General features: G+C 35.4%; 1 protein-coding gene across 2 annotated transcripts in view; it reads right to left on the reverse strand.

Moving 5' to 3' along the window:
• The window catches only part of SPIRE1 (spire type actin nucleation factor 1), a 216,887-nt gene that overhangs the window by 189,498 nt on the left and 9,498 nt on the right, over window positions 1-17,891 (reverse strand). For both annotated transcript variants that reach the window (XM_074200872.1, XM_074200871.1), the window contains exon 2: window positions 133-167. In XM_074200872.1, the coding sequence (XP_074056973.1) occupies window positions 133-167 (35 nt within the window). The remainder of the gene's footprint in view (window positions 1-132; window positions 168-17,891) is intronic.

The raw sequence follows: 17,891 nt of genomic DNA on the forward strand, positions 1-17,891 counted from the left end.
ATACTAAATATTCAACATCATAATCTAAAGAGTACTACAAAGTTATGTTTCACAAATTTCTGATTATAAGTAAGCTTGTTATGAACTGAGATTAAATCAGGATTTTTGATTAAATCAGAAAATTTTTCTTACCTCTGTTTCTGAACAATGTGAATATCCGAATGTACCTGTAATGAAAATAAGACTAATCATTTCCAAATTTTAAATATAGCGTTTTTTCCCCTTTAGTTCTGATTCTTCTTTCATAACATGACTAATATTGTATGTTAAACATGATTGTAAATATACAAATTTATTCAGTTATGGGGAGGGAGGAGAGGGAAGAGAAGGGAGAAGGTAAAAAAATGTGAAACTCAAAAGCTTACAAAAAGCTCAAGGTTGAAAACTATCTTTACATGTAATTTAAAAAATAAAATGAAATAAAATTTAAAATGCAAAAAAAATTTAAAAATTTAAATAAAGATAACCAAATTTTAAATAGTTATCACTACCAAAAATTCAAGTTACTCTGCACATAGTTGTTTTAAAGAATGGGATCATTCCCAATGATCTAATCAATATGGAGACTCCTTTGCCTATAACTCTTTATGACACTTACACTATGCAATTCTTCACTGGCAATATGGTTGCTGCATATTCTAAATCACTACTGCCCTTTTGGTTATCAACAATAATTCTTTTTTTTAGGTTTGTTTGGGTTTTTTTTTTTGCAAGGCAATGGGGTTAAGTGGCTTGCCGAAGGCCACACAGTTAGGTAATTACTGAGGCCGCATTTGAACTCAGGTACTCCTGAATCCAGGGCCGGTGCTCTATCCACAGTGCCACCTAGCCGCCCCAACAACAATAATTCTTAAGAGACTTAATAATTACCAAGACTTGTAAACATACAGTAACACCAGACCTAAAATGGATATAAGTCAATAGGAACATTTGCTAATTAATAAAAATTAATTCTCTGCCTTCTTAAAAAATAAATTTCACAGTTTAGGAAACAGAAAGCTAACCTTGGAGAGTAAGGAAAACTCAAACTACAATGTTCCCTCTGACATACTATGTGAGTATAGGAAAATCACTTAAATTCTTAGTACTCAGAAAAACTCTAACATTAAATTTCAGAAGAAAGTTGGCTAATTCTCTTTGATTCATAAACCAAGGTTCAGAGTCCATTTAAATTGTAACAAAAACATTCTTCAAGTGCCAACAGATTTTCCATTAGGAATTACTTAAAGCTACAGTATAAAATAAATTAGTTTTTGATCAGTGACATGTTTTATAACAATGTCTTTCCTGGTATAAGGCAAGCACGTAAGTAATTTCTTCCAATAGTATGAATTAGTACTTTTCTCTAAAAAGGCTGGGGAAACATTGAGAGGCTAGGAGCATTTGCCCAGGGTCACAAAATCAATGTGTTAAGAGGCAAGACTTCAAGACGATGATACACAGGCTCTCAATACACTGCGCCACAACATATACAATGATGTATATCTAGCTAATATATATATATATATATATATATATATATATATATATATACACACACACACACACACACACACACATATATATATATATCTACAAATATATAGATATCTGTAAAACAGCAAACATATAATCATATAAACAATACCTACACATTAAAACAATAAACGTTTTTTAAAAGATAAATAATAGTGGGCAGCTAGGTGGCGCAGTGGATAGAGCACCGGCCCTGGAGTCAGGAGTACCTGGGTTCAAATCCAGCTCAGACATTTAATAATTACCTAGCTGTGTGGCCTTGGGCAAGCCACTTAACCCCATTTGCCTTGCAAAAACCTTAAAAAAAAAAAGATAAATAATAGGGGCAGCCTGGTGGTGCAGTGGATAGAGCACCAGCCTTGGAATCAGGGCCCTGAGTTCAAATTTGACACTTAATAATTACCTAGCCATGTGCCCTTGGCAAGTTACTTTTGCCTTGCAAAAAAAAAATTTTTTTAAGATAAAAATTTAAAAAGTTAGTAATTTGTCCAAAATATTCTTCAAGCCAAAATAATTAGAAATGAACATGTTTTACTATATGAACTGTCATAATGCTTTGTCATAGTGAAGGGAACATATATAAATATATATATATATGTATATGGAATTATAGAAACTCACTGTGATCAACTTGGAGTACCACTATTAAAAAGACCACATTATTACAATGGTAAAGAAATAACTTATTAATTCATTTTAAAAAAAAGGAATATTGTATTTATACCAGGCCATCCGTTATTTTAAAAAATTTCCTATCATTATTATAGTTGATGTTTATATATATGTATATAATTATTCTACCTTCATAATAGAAATTGAAACCACAAAATTCAAGCTTCAAAAAATTCTATTACCCATCATAGATGAAGATTATTCTACTAACCCTTCATTAATAGACTAAAATAAAAATTATTTTAAAATAGCTTTTTAGAGAATACAAACTTTGAAATCAAAACCAACAACAAAATAACAAAATCTTAAATAAAATAAAAAACTCAAATCACATGAAATTTTAAAATAAAAAACTTAAAATTACAACAATAACTTAGTCACTCTGGCCTTCTCCACTCTCTTTTCTTTGTATCAAAAAGCATTGCATTTTTGTTTTTGTTAAAAATTTTACTGCTTTTATTCAACTGGTTTATTACTGATGATGATGATGATGGGTTGCCACTAAATAGTTAACTATAAGGCACTGGACAAGTCTCTCTTAATGGCTGTTCCTTTATTTTTCCTCCTGTATAAAATGAGGCAGTGTATCAGATTACTCAATGTCCTTCCCAGTTCTAAAATCCTCAGATAACAACAAAGGTAAGCAAAATATAAAAAAATAAAATTGTTGTAAAGTTCATCTATCTTTCTCATGGAAACAGTATTATGTTTAAGGATTATCCAATCACTGATATTACCAATAATGCTATTAAAAAGCACAGATATAACTATAAATTTTCATAATTATTTAAAATGGCAAAATTATGCTCAAGTGCCATAAATTGGGCATAAAGGCATTTAATGCATTGATTATATAAATAGTTCCACTGTGATAAGTTTATGCATACAATATATAAAATACAGGTCTGAACCTATGATTTCATCAAAGGGACAGCAAAATGCCAGGAATCCTTCAATTACATTATATTAGGTATTCTATAGTAGGAAAGTGAACAGATAGTTCTATTTCATGACCTGAAACATAGGGATAACAGATTCCTGAACAGAAATGGCTATTTGTATGCATTCAAAAAATAATTTTTTTTGCAAGTGCAAACAAAAAAAATTGTCTGGAATCCTACAAATACAATCAAAAGGATTAAGGATAATAAAAAGAAAGAAGAAAGTTACCCATGAAATATTCTAAACTGCGTAACATAGAAATGATACAGAAGTGTAATGAGAGCTCACACAGTGAATAACAGTCAAAAGTCCAAAAAGATCTACAATATTAGACCTAATCTAATAAAATGAAATTTAGTAGGGATAAATCAAAAGTCTTATAGTTGAGTTTAAAAAATCAACTTACAAGGGTTGGAGAAGACGAATATAGAGTAATCTGTCTGGAAAAATACTTTTTAAAGTATTAAATAATTTTATCATTAAAAGAATTTTAAATGATTCCCAAGTCAAGAAGTTAACATTATGATACAATGTCTGGAGAAGATAATGTACACTTCAGCTACATAGGGAGAAACAAAGTATTCAGGATTGTGGAAATAATAGAAAGACAACATATTATAGTAGAAAATATTGGATTTAGATTCAAGGCCACGGGTTAGAACTCAAGTTGACAATGCTAATATGGCAGGGGAGAGTCAGTTAACCTCTCTGATTCTCAGAGAGAATCTGTGAAATGAAAGGACTGGGCTAAAAGACTTCTGAAGAAGAGAGGCAACAAATAGAGGGATGGGCTTTGAGTCAACAACCTGAATTCAAATATTGCCTGAGACACTTAACTAGTTGGATGATCCTGGGCAAGTCACTTAACCCTTTTTTTGCCTCAATTTCCTCAACAGTAAAATGAGAAGAAGAATAATAGCATTTACCTTCTAGGGTTGTTGAGAATCAAATGAGATATTTTTGTAAAGTATTTATCAGTATTTGAACATAGTATGGGGAACAATATAAATGCTTGTTCTCTTCATTTCCCCTGATCCCACTAATTTGTTATTGTCCTGGTCAAGCCATATTTTGGATATCATATTTGATTCTGGTGATACTGGATTATAAAACCTCAGACAGAAACAAATTAAAATGGAAGCTTAACAGCACTAGTATTTGCATAATACAGAAAATTTTCAAGTAAAAAATGATAGAAATTCTTTACTTTAGCAGTCATGTTTTCTGGATTTCCATGAATTTGCATAAAAGGAAGACGCTAAACAAAATATAAACAAAGTTTCATTTCTTATGAAATACTCCACAGGCCCTTCCACATTTAGTTGATGAAACATTAACAGACAAGTCACAACAAATCCATATCTTAAGTCTGGGCTTTCTACTTTTTTGCTGTGATACCTTTCTCATTACAGGACTGGAATTTCTGCTGCCTAGCAATTAATGGACAGAAGAAGAAAGTTATAGTACTTCTTGCCCAATCAGAAACCTTGCTGGGTGCAGAAGAAACATGCTAGACTATGGATGTGGATAGAGCATTCAGACATGCCAAACCACCTTCAGGAATTCTGCCTCTGGCAAGGTTTTCATCACTCCTTGGAGAGTGTCAAAACCTATGGGATAATCATGTAAAAACCCAGTGAATTCAATACTTGGTTACCAAACCTGTTTGTGGGTCCCAACAAAATAGAAAGTGCTTCAAATCTGAGTAAACACACAAAAATCAAAGAATCAAATGATGATGACCTGTTCCACATCATTCCAAAAGAAAGACCCTTTCCAACCCCCCCCCATTAATATAGCAAGTCATCATCCAACTTTTTTGAAGTCCCCCAGGAAGGAGAAACTCACCACCACTTCAGGTAGCCTAATCTACTTTTGGATAACTCTCAATTGTTAAGTTTTCATGGCATCAAGTCTAAGTTTTCCTTCTTTGTTCCCATCACTCCTAGTTCTTCCTTCTGAACCAGAGAGAACAAGACTAATGCCTCTTCCATACAAAAGTGCTTCAAATACTTGAACAAAATATCTTTTCAAGGGTTGTGGGAAATCTGGGACACTATTACACTGTTGGGGGAGCTGTGAACTCAGCCAACCTTTCTGGAGAGCTATTTGGAACTACGTCCAAAGGGCAACAAAAATGTGCATACCCTTTGACCCAGCAATACCACTACTGGGTCTATACCCTGAAGAGATGATGAAAAACGGTAAAAACATCACTTGTACAAAAATATTTATAGCAGCCCTGTTTGTGGTGGCAAAGAATTGGAAATCAAGTAAATGTCCTTCAACTGGGGAATGGCTTAGCAAACTGTGGTCTATGTATGTCATGGAACTACTGTTCTATTAGAAAACAGAAGGGACAGAATTTCAGGGAAGCCTGGAGGGATTTGCATGAACTGATGCTGAGTGAGATGAGCAGAACCAGACAAACACTGTACACCTTAACAGCAACATACGGGTGATGTTCAACCTTGAAGGACTCACTCATTCCATCAGTGCAATAATCGGGAAAAATTTGCAGCTGTCTGCAAAGGAGAGTGCCATCTGTGTCCAGATAAAGAGCCATGGAGTTTGAACAAAGTTCAAGGACTATTCCCTTTAATTTAGAAAAAAAAACAGATATCTTATTGTCTGATGTTACCTCTTAGACTTTTTGTCTCTTCCTTAAGGATATGATTTCTCTCTCATCACACTCAATTTGGATCAATGTACAACATGGAAACAAAGTAAAGACTGACAGATTGCTTTCCATGGGGCAGCGGGGGGAAGTAAGACTGGGGGGAAAATTGTAAAACTCAAATAATATCTTTAATAAAAATAAATTTAAAAAAAAGAAATAGGGTAGATAAGAATGCAAAAAAAAAACAAAACTTATCACCCTGAGTCCTTCTCCAAGCTAAATATCCACAATTCTTTCAGTTATATTCTATGAACCCAAGTTCCTTCACTATTCTAGCTGCCCTTCTCTGAACATTCTCTGACTTATCAAGAACCTTCTAAAACAATAGAGACTGGAGCAGCTAGGTGGATAGAGCACCTGCTCTAGAGTCAGGAAAACCCGAGAGTTCAGATGCAGCTTCAGACACTTAATAATTACTTAACTGTGTGACCTTAAATAAGTCACTGAACTCCACTGTCCTGCCAAAAAAAAAAAAAAGTTGCCAAAATGTATATGAAGATTAAAAAAAAAAGATTACAGGAGGAAATACAGGCATAGTGCTTCATGCATCCTAAAACTACAGTGACCAAAACTGAACACAGTACTGCAGAACACAATAATACAATTACTACAGAGTAAAATTCAAAAGGTCGAGCACTTCCTTATACTTAAAAGGTACACCTCTTAATTTAGCCTAAAACAGTATTAGATCATATTGGCTGCCACATTACAATACAGACTAATAGTGAGTTTGCAGTCCTCTAAAACCCCTACATCTTTTACAACCAAACTGTTTTCTTGTTCATCTTGCTCTTGTAAAGCTGTTGACTGTTTGAATCCAAGTGTAAAACTTGACATTTATCCTCACTGAATTTCATCTTCTTACATGCAGCAGAATGCTCTAGGCCTCTCAAGATCTCTGGATTCAGACTATCATCCAGTTGAGACAATCCTCCAGTCAATTAGATTATATGCAAATATAACAAGCAGGTTATCTGTGCCTTTATGCAACCTTGACATAGCTGTTCTCTTTTCCATGGATCTTTCAGATCTTAAAGAGCGGCTCGGCAATCACATCTGCTAGTTCTTTTAACACCCAAGGATGTAGTGCATCTGGGCTATATTTCTTGAATTCATCAAAGGCAACTAGGTATTCCCATATTATCTCTCTGTTTATCTTAGCTACCAACTCTTTTTAGTGAGTTTTATACTGTTATTTCCAAGGTAATTTCTTGGTAGAGAAAATATAGGTAAATAACATCAAACTTTAATTTTAGAACAGCCATCCAAATTTATAAAAGGCTTCATGTTAGAAATAAAGGACTTCTGGAAATTACTGAATTTGGCTTTATTTCTCTTTTAATATCTTGAGGATATACATCCATATATTTATGAATAAAACATAAACATGCAGTTTTACTATTCTGTGGAACACAGCAATCTTTCATGGATGGCTATTTTCCTAAAAAAGTAGCAAGTAAACCAGAAGTTCTCTCAAAACATACAGAACTTTTATCCTATACAAGTCATTGTTATAATGATATATGATAAATAATATAACAATTTCTTTTGTACAATGTTTCATGTTGGAATGATCATGTAAAATAACTTTTTAGACATACAAAATGTTTTATTAAAAATACAGGAGGATATCAAAAAATACAACTTAGTAGTTTTATGATCTACTTTTCTACAAATTAAAAAAAGATTCATTTTATCTCAATAATATAAATGACATTTGAATTTTTAGAAATCTCTATTTTTCATTGAGAAAAATGATCATCATTGTTTAAAAGTAAATATGGGGGTAGCTAGGTGGTGCAGTGGATAGAGCGCCAGCCCTGGAGTCAGGAGTACCTGGGTTCAAATCCGGTCTCAGACACTTAATAATTACCTAGCTGTGTGGCCTTGGGCAAGCCACTTAACCCCGTTTGCCTTGCAAAAAAAAAAAAAGTAAATATGGATCACAATAGTCTTTATTAGAAAAGGTCTTTATTAGAAAACTGTACTATATCTATAATCCTCAATCTACATCATATATACTGACTTGCCCTGAATTCATTTATAGAGTAGATGCATCCCACAAAAATTGATTACAAAACTTAATTTATTTTTCCTCAATTTACAATACAAAATTGTAGACTCATTCTAAGAAAAAGAGAGATAGAGAATAGAAGAGCAAAAGATCATTCATTATTGAAAATTTAGGGTAAAAAGTATAAGATTCTGGCTAGCTTCATGTAATCATGCACACTAAAATATAGGCAATCTTCCACTTATAAGCAAATTTAGTTAAGACAACTCAGTAATCCAATTATATTTACTAAACATGATGTACAAAGCATAGAAAATTCCACTAAATTTAAAGGATTAGCAACATAAGGAAAATTTTTTTGAAAAGAATAACAAAGACAAAAAGGCTTTCACTCACTCTCATTACTTCAATTATCACATATATATATATTTAGGTTTTTTGCAAGGCAAACGGGGTTAAGTGGCTTGCCCAAGGCCACACAGCTAGGTAATTATTAAGTGTCTGAGACCGGATTTGAACCCAGGTACTCCTGACTCCAGGGCTGGTGCTTTATCCACTGCGCCACCTAGCCGCCCTATAGTACTGTATTTCAAACTACATGTTAGATATCTCCATCAGGCTAGCTGTCTATTACTTCCAATTCAATACATCCAAGAGTGAAATCATCTTCCAACAATAACTTGTGCCTCTTCTAATTTCTTTTTCTTTTGTTCTGGTCACCAGTCACCAAATCTAAGTCATTTTTGATTCTTCTATCTCATCTCTCATATATAATTAGCCTCCAAGTTCTATTGAAATTAACTCCACAGTATCTCATGTATATCCTCTACTATATAGTCACTATGTTCATTCAAGTCACATTTTTAACCTAGTCTACTGTAATAGCCTTCTAAATGGTCTCCCCTCTTGCAGCCTCTTCTCCCTTGCTTATTCACTTTCTCCCAATTTCATCCCACCTTCACTGACCTCTACGTCATTGTAAATTCCAACCTTTACATCTGGAATGGATTCCTCTACCCTCAATTTCCACCTGCCAAAATCGTCTTCATTAAGCTTAAGGCTAGTCTCTTGACTAGTCCCAGAAGCACCCAATGAACAATCATTCCTTCCTCAAATTTTTCATGTCACTATTTGAATACCCCCAACAGTGGGTATTTGGATTGTAAAATGTCTGTAAAATATTTACATACTATTTCATTTAAGACACAATTCTGTGAGGAAGAGCATATGGTTATAATTATCACCATTTTACAGATGAGGAAACAAACTCAGGTGAAGTGACTTACAGTAATATGCTCATATGAAGTTTCTAGAGAGCAGAAACCTTAGTTAGTCTTTGAATCTCCAGAGTCTGCCTAGCACAAGGCAGTTCACATGTATTAGATACTTCATGAATGTTTGCTGATCTGAAAAAACAAAATCATTAAAAAATGGGATTAAATAATCTGTCTAGAATAAAGTAGATGTCAATCAGCCTAGATCAAATCACCAGCCTGAATTATCTTCTGGGATATCTTCAATAGCTAAGTCTGTGGGAAAAGGAATTTTGTCAAAAAGATCTCTAATAAAGTATACTAAACCAAATATCATATAGGTTGTAATAGAATTAATAGCATCATTCCCCTCGCCTGAACTTTTCTAAATAAATTATTATTTTGTTTATAACTAAGTCATCACTCATATACAGCCATATTCCTGCCATCATTATTTCTTTTTGTCATCATCAACGAAATTAAAAATCTGCTAAATTATCAACTATAATTTCATTTGTCAAGGTCATTTTACAATGACCATACTGCACAGAGTATTAGAATATGTGTGTGTCTGTGTATACACACACATTCTGAAAGGCAGCATGGCAATAGTTGATAGATCTTTAGTCAAAGGAAGATCTGGGTTCAAATCCTCCCTTTGACACATACTGCCCAAGAACAAACTACTCAAGCTTTTAGAGCTTCAAGAACTTTAAAAATATAAGTTTTGAAGATAGTCAAGAAGCATTTATTAATTAACTACATCTGTGCTGGAGAATCAAAAAGAAGCTAAAGATTGTCCCTGTCCCCCAAGGAGCTTGCAAATGGGGGAGACAACATGCAAAGAAATATAGATGCAATAAGTTAAATGTGGGATAAATAAGAAATATTTAACAGAGAGAGAGAGAGAGAGAGAGAGAGAGAGAGAGAGAGAAGACACTAGAATTAAGAGAGGTTGGGGAAGGTGTTCTCTAGAAAAGGTGATATTTTAGCTGAACTTAAAAGAAGTGAGGGAGGTAAGCAGCATGGAGTTTCTTGTTCATGAGACAGAGAGGAGGCCAGTATCATCAAATAGAAAAGAATATGCTGAGAACTTAGTTGCAAAAAAGACCAGAAAAACAGAAGGGGCTAGGTCACAAAGGTCAAAGAACATCAATTTTTTTTATTTGATTCTAGAGGCAACAGGAAAACACTGAAATTAATGGGAGGGAATGGTGAGGTAATGAGAGCCTGTACAAGGGTGATGGTAGTGTCAGGGGAGGTAAGGGGGTGTATCTAAGAGATGTTCCAAAGGTGAATTTGGCAGTCCTTAACAGGAGTTTGACCATGGGGAATAAGAGATGATGACAAATACAGCATTGACTTCTAAGTTTGCAAACCTAGGGAGAATAGTATTATTGCTCTCTAGTGATAGGGAAGGTAGAAGGGGAGGAAGGTTTTGGGGAGAAAGATAATGAGTTCTCTTTTGGATATACTGAGTATAAAATATCTACTGAACATTCAGTTTGAGGTATCTGAAAGTCAGTTGGAGATGTTAGATTGGATGTTGCTTCCAGAGTGCAGAGCCCATAGAAGGTAAGGGGGTAGGGGGGAGACTTTGGAGGTCTCTCTCCACTATCCCTGGGGCAGGACTCTTGTACTTTGTCCATACTCAGACACTGATCAGTCTGGGGCTGCCTACTGCCCTAGAGCAGGAACCCTCCTTGCAACTTCAGGGAAGAGGGTAGAGCTGGTGGTCATCCACAGGTGAAAGCAGAGATTTGAGAGCAGTCAGAGCCTCTCATAAGACACTGAAGGAATTGAGGTCCTTGCAGAGGGGAGTGGGGTCCCAAGAACACTCAAAAGCTTGGGAAGCTCCTCAAAACCAGGGCATAGGCTGGGGAAATGGGTAAACAAAAAAAAAAGAACCCAACCATAGATAATTACTTTGGTCCCATGGAAGATCAAAAACACACTCTCAGAAGATGACAAAGTCCAAGCTTCTATACCCAAAGAGTCCAAGAAAAACAGGAATTGTTCTCAGGCTATGGAAGAGCTCAAAAAAGATTTTGAAAATCAAGTAAGGGAGAAAGAGGAAAAATTGGGAAAAGAAATGGGAGCAATGGGGCGGCTAGGTGGCGTAGTGGATAAAGCACCGGCCTTGGAGTCAGGAGTACCTGGGTTCAAATCTGGTCTCAGACACTTAATAATTACCTAGCTGTGTGGCCTTGGGCAAGCCACTTAACCCCATTTGCCTTGCAAAAGAAAAAAAAAACCTAAAAAAAAAAAAGAAATGAGAGCAATAAAGGAAAATCATGAAATCCAAGTCATCAGTTTGGTCAAGGAGATACAAAAAAAAAGAAAAAAGAAAAAAGAAAATAACATGTTAAAAGCCAGTTTAGGCCAATTGGAAAAAGCAATCCAAAAGGTTAATGAAGAGAAGAATGCCTTAAAAAGCAGAATTGGCCAGATGGAAGAAATAAAAAAAAAAGCTCTCTGAAGTAAATAACTCCTTCAAATGTAGAATGGAACTAAAGAAGATATAAGATTGGAGATCAGCAGAAAGAATGGCATAGGGAAAGGTAGAGTGGAGAATCATCAGCACTGAGATGGGAATTAAATAGATGGAAGCCAATGTGAAGTGATATAAAGGGAGAGGAGAAGATCTAGGACAGCACCCTGAGGGACTCTTAGGTTAAAAGGAGTGATTCAGTGAAGATGTTAGAGGAGGAATTGTCAGATAAGTAAAAGGAAAACCAGAAGAGTGGTGAACTGAAAAACCTAAAGAGAAAGAGGAGATAGTAATCAAAACTCTCAAAAGCTAAAGAGAAGTCAAGGATTATAAGTATGTCATATGAAGTGAGGAAGTTTAAGAATTGAGGATGGCCTGGGAGAGAATTGAGGAATAAAAACATAGGAAGGCTCAGTATGGATAAAGAGTAGGGTTAGGAGAAGAAGTAAAAAGCCAATAAATTATGCCCAAATAAGGAGATTTCAGAATTTTTGAACATGGAGGTGGTACATTTGTTAGTGAAAGCAAAATCAAAGATATGACCATCTTTGTGAGTAGATGAGATGGAGTGGAAGAATAGTTCATGGCAGGTGAGTAGGTTTAGAAACTAAGTAGTTAAATGATTTGAGGGAGACTCAATATGTACATGTTGAAATCCTCTAGTATGAGGCCAAGAATTGGAAGGGAGAGAAAAATTACAAGTTATGTATCAGACTCAAAGAAGAAGGAAGGAGAATGATCTGAGGGTATGTAGACCACAGTTGCCAATATGTCAATTGGATGGTAGATGTGAATAGCATGAACCTCAAAATAGGAAGGATTACTGAATAGAGAAGGGAAGAATCTGGCAATGGGAAACAAGGAATATTCCAACACAACCAGTTAACTAAGAATAAGTAAAGGTACAAATTAGAACTAAGAGTGGCCAGGGTAGCCATGTCATTAGGAGAAAGTCAGTTTTCTAAGAATTAGTAGATAGAAGGAATGAGAGAGAGACAGATTTGAGATGAAGGGATGTTTGTTAGGTATGGAAGAGGCATTCCAGAGAACAGAATGGAAAGATTGGATGGAGTGAAGATGACAGTTTGGGGTGGAAGAGTTATTGGCAACTTGAGAAATTGGTTGGGTGTGGAATGGGTTTGGATAATAATGTACAGTCACTGGGATATGAAAATTAGGTGAAAGCAACTTCAAAAATCCAGGTGTAAGATGGTGATCACCTACTATTCCAGATTGTTAGTAGTGTCAGAAGAAAGGAACATATACAAAGAGATGCTAGAAACTACAGAATTTGAAAATTGTTTAGATATGAGAAGTGGATAAGAATGAGGAATTGAGACTGACACATAAGTATTAAGCCTGAGAGACTGGGACAATGAAAATACTAAGAATAATAATAGGAAAATGAGGAAAAGGGAACAAGGTAATAAATTCAGTTTAAGATTTCTATGAGACAACCAGCTTGAGTTCTCCAATAAGCATCTAGAGATGTTAGACTGAAGGTCAGGAGAGAAGTTAAGAGCTAAATAAATAGATCTGAGAGTCATTTGTATAGCAATGATAATTGAATCCATGAGAGTTGACAAGATCACCAAGTGAAATAATATAGAGAAAGATGAAGGTCCAATACAGAGCCTTGAGGTTATCAGGTTCAACCAAATAAGGATCTAGCAATGCAGACTAAGAAAAAAGTCAGACAAATAGGAAGAGAATCAGGAAAGATTAATTTTATAAAAATTCAGAGAGATCAAGAAGATGATGAACACAGTGTCAAAGGACAGAGAAAGGTTGAGCAGGAAAAAGATTGAGATACTATCAATTAAGTGATCACTGGTAACTTTGGAAAGAGCAATTTCAGTTGAATGATGAGATTGGCAATCAGACACCAGATTTAAGAGGATGGGAGAGGGAGGAAGAAAAGAAGCAGATGGGGGGGGCAACAATTGTAGATTGTTTCTCAAAAGAATTTAGCCACAAAATGGAGTAGAGACATAGGATAATAGCTAGCAGGGATGTAGGAATCAAGTGAGAGTTTTTTTTAAGGATGAGGGAGACAAGCATGTTTGTAAACAACAGAGAAGCAGCCAGATCAAATATTAGTGAAAACAATATGATCTATGATTAGCATGGCTATAAATATAGAGCCTATATCAGATTGCTTTGTCAGGGGGAGGGGAGAGAGGAGGGAGGGAGAAAAATGTAAAGCTCAAAACCTTGCAAAAAAAAAAAAGATTGATAAAAACTACTATTACATGTAATTGAAAAAACAAATAAATAAATTATCAAAAAAATAGTGAGAAAATGAGGATGACTGAGGGGGCAAACAACTGGCAAAAACAGGACAGAATAAGATCATTTATGCATATAAAGGTATTCGCTTTGGCAAGGAAAAGGGCTACCCTCTTCAGGGAGTAAAGGAGATAGTAGTAGAACAGAAGGCTTCTGAGAATGTAAGATGAGGACGACTGAAGAAAAAGCAACTCTAAGCCAATGGTCTCAATTTTTTTCAGTGAAATAGGGAGCAAGTTTCTCAGTTGAGAGGGCTGAGGAGTCATGGAACATCTGAGGAGGGATGAAAACATTGGCACTAATCTGCACAGACAAAGGCAGTTCCACAATGGGAACTCCCTATACCAGTGAAATCACAAGACCAGTTGTTGGTTTTTTAAGTATGCTTCAGCAAAATAATGCCAATGGAGATTCACTGAAGATGGAACTACTTCATGTGTCAGGAAATCCATAAGCTATTCTTAGTTCTACCATAGCCATTGGGTGGATAAGTCATTTTTCTGAATCTCAAGATTTTCTACATGTAAAATAGCCATACTTACAAACAACTGGCCTCAGAATGATACTATTACAATTAATAAGGTCTGCTACAAAGCTCTACTTTCCTGGAAGAATATGATTATACACACTGAGGATTGCATATGAGTGTAAAAACAGGAATGAAGTAGAAAAACATGAATACAATGTAAGCAAACATAAAGTAGGCAAATACCTTAAAAGTAAAATTCTGCAATCTAATCTAAAATGTTTCACAATTCTCAAGTCTTCACTATTCTGGACTACTAGTGACAGAATTATCTAAAATTCTAGTAGAAATCACCTACTCTCACTGCTTCTATTTCCTCTCTTCTTATTTACTTCTCAATCCTTTCCAATCTGGCTTCTGACCTCAATAATCTCTAAACTGTTAAATACCATGGCCTTTTCTCAATTTTGACTTCTTCTCTAGCATTTGATACTGTAGATTACCCTGATCTGTGAAATTCTAAAGTTCTCTAGCATTTCATGACACTGCTCTCTCTTGGACTTCCTCCTACCTGTCTGACTACTACTTGGCATTCTTTGCTGGCTCATCATCCATCATAGAGATAACTCACAGATTTATATAAACAGTCATATATACAGCCTTAGTCACTCTCCTGAGCTCTCACCACCAACTTCCTTTTGGATATTTTCAACGGGATAACTCATAAGTATCTCAATCTGTCCAAAACAGAATTCATTATCATACCCTCAAAGTCATCCCTCCACTGAATTTCCTCTATATTTATCCAGGATGTCACTATCCTTGGTTTATTTCTAACTTCTCACTTTTCCTCAGCTCTAAAGATCATAAAACGCTTTATAATTTCTATAGCAACAACATATCTTGAATATGGCCCTCTTTTCTCTACAAGCAGTCACATCCTAAATCAGGACTTAATTGCCTCTTGCCTGGACTATATAAATAACCTTCTAACTGGTCTTCCCCTGTCTTTACACTCTACCTCATCCTCAACTCAGCTATCAAAGTGATCCAACCATATCTCTCTCTTTCTCATGTGCACATACAATACACTTTAGTCACACCTTGCGGCCTCTGTGATCAAATAGTTTTCCTTTTGAACTCAATCTCCTCATAATCTTTTCAGATTTATTTAAAATTAGCCCCTTGTACTTTACAATCCCCCAGCTCCTAAAACAGTGTCTAACACAGAACTGTAGTTTAATGATATTCTTATTGTTTTATATCTATATAAAGTATTCCCTTTGATACAAATCAAAAACTAAAAACAACTATGAGCGAAAAATTTTTCCTGAGTTCTTTGTTTTGTTTTTAAAATAAATATCTGGGCAGATACTTTTTTCCCCCTCCATCCAGGCAATAGGAAGCAAAGAAAGAAAAGAATATGATTGAGGCTTTGATGACTTTAATACTGTGAATGATGGAAATAATATCTAGGTAATCAATCTAACTTACAAAAATAATCCAGAGTAAGTTGTGACTAAATTCTTTCTAGTGTTTAATACATGGACATGTCTATCTTTGCATATGGCAGAATGCACAAGAAAAATTATCACCTAAGCTTCAAAGTGATCCAGTGAAAAACCTAACAACTCATTATAAAAGCACACCACCAAGAGGCTGGCCGTCTAACAATAAATTTTTTTGGAGGGCCAAGGCAACCCAATTCCTACATATCCCTTTTCCCCTTCTATAGTGACATGGCCTCAAGGGAAGCAGAAGGTACAAAGAGGCATACAGTTTTAGAGCTGTCAACAGATTTCAATTTGATTGTGAATCCTTCCAAAGACCAGCAAACTAACATACTGCTGAAAGAACTGAACTACAATCCATCTTGACATTCTTACTTTAAATTATATCAGAATGGGGCAGCTAGGTGACAAAGTGGATAGAGCACCGACCCTGGAGTCAGGAGGACCTGAGTTGAAATCCAGCTTCAGACTCTTAATAACTGCCTAGCTGTGTGACCTTAGTAAAGTCACTTAACCCCACTGTCTTACATTTCAAATAAATAAGTAAATAATACCAGAAGAAAAAGAGAAAATAGAAACTACATGGAAGGATTAGCAAGGAGTTAGCAGAGGAACTGGATTTTACCACACACCTATAAGAAACATTATTTTATAGAATTTTTGATCATCATGTGTTACAATGCTAAAATGGGGGGGGGGGGGGGGATCACCAGGAAAATATCTGCTACTTACTCAACCTCAGTTGCTGAGGATAAAGAGATAGTAAAATTCTATTAAGAACCTGATTTTATTCTCCAAATTATATCACTCTTGATACTAGATGACTGCCATGTTGGGGGTGGGAGGAGACAAAGAAATAGTAGGAGGAGGAGAAGTGGGGGAGGGGAAGCTAAAAATGGAGGCAAGTATGAAGAAAAGAATGGTTTAGGAGAAAAAATAAATGAGATCAAATACTAATATCAAACACTTAGGCAGAAGTCTCATACCTCTAAATCAATGAACACTTTCTTCACAAAAAAAGTTAAGCAGTAGATACAACCAGCATCCCCCCCCCCAAAAAAGAAATTGATAGAATTTTAAGATAGAAAAGACATAACTAACCTTTTCATTAAAGACACTACAGTATCAAGAGCATATGATGATTTAGAGTTTTATAAAAGTTCTTTGTAGAATTTACCCCTTCAATTCTAGCAACTGAAATTATTTTCATGTTTTTTTTTTAAGAAGTATTTATCATAGGGTGTCTAGGTGGCATTAGTGAATAAAGCACTGGCCCTGGAGTCAGGAGTACCTGGGTTCAAATCTGGTCTCAGACACTTAATAATTACCTAGCTGTGTGGCCTTGGGCAAGCTACTTAACCCTGTTTGCCTTGCAAAAACCTAAAAAAAAAAAAAGTGTGTATCATTAATATCACAATGATGCATGAGGACCAAATATCCCATGAAATAATGCTTGTCTTTGGTCAAATGATAAAATCTACTCTTCCAATGCCCTTCTTTTCTTCCTCAATGGGGTAAATGTGAGCTATTCTTCCATTTAATTGCAACTTCCTCCATTAGTAGAAGTATAGCCTACTATTCAAAAATATTTTTTTATTCTCTGAGCAGACAACCAAACAGAAAAAGGAGGCAGCTAGAAACGTACTAGAGAAAAGGGGAAGTTATGAAAGGATTAGAATTTTTCTTTCCAAAATATATGAGCTAAAAAACCAGGAATTAAACATTTCTTTGGAAATGAATGTTTTTTTTCTTTAAGTTTGCCAAACTGTCTCTGAAGAAATGGAAACAATCAATACATTTTCTTATGCTTGCCATCAACTTCATTGATGGCTGGGTGTAGGGATTAAAGGAGGGCTCTGCTCTGTGGAAGCCATGGAGCCCAGCAACTGCTCCCTCAGTTTGTGTTACCCCCTCCAACAGCTGTCTGTAAGCAAGGCTCAGCAATGGCAGTCCCTAAGCCAGGGTGGCCAGTCAGGGATTGCAGCAGGTACCACACCATAGTGTCTAAAACTGGCAGGCAATGGAGCCGGTAAAGGAAGGTTTGACTTTCCTCTTCAG

The sequence above is a fragment of the Macrotis lagotis genome, chromosome X (assembly GCF_037893015.1).
Source record: "Macrotis lagotis isolate mMagLag1 chromosome X, bilby.v1.9.chrom.fasta, whole genome shotgun sequence".
Taxonomy (NCBI): domain Eukaryota; kingdom Metazoa; phylum Chordata; class Mammalia; order Peramelemorphia; family Peramelidae; genus Macrotis; species Macrotis lagotis.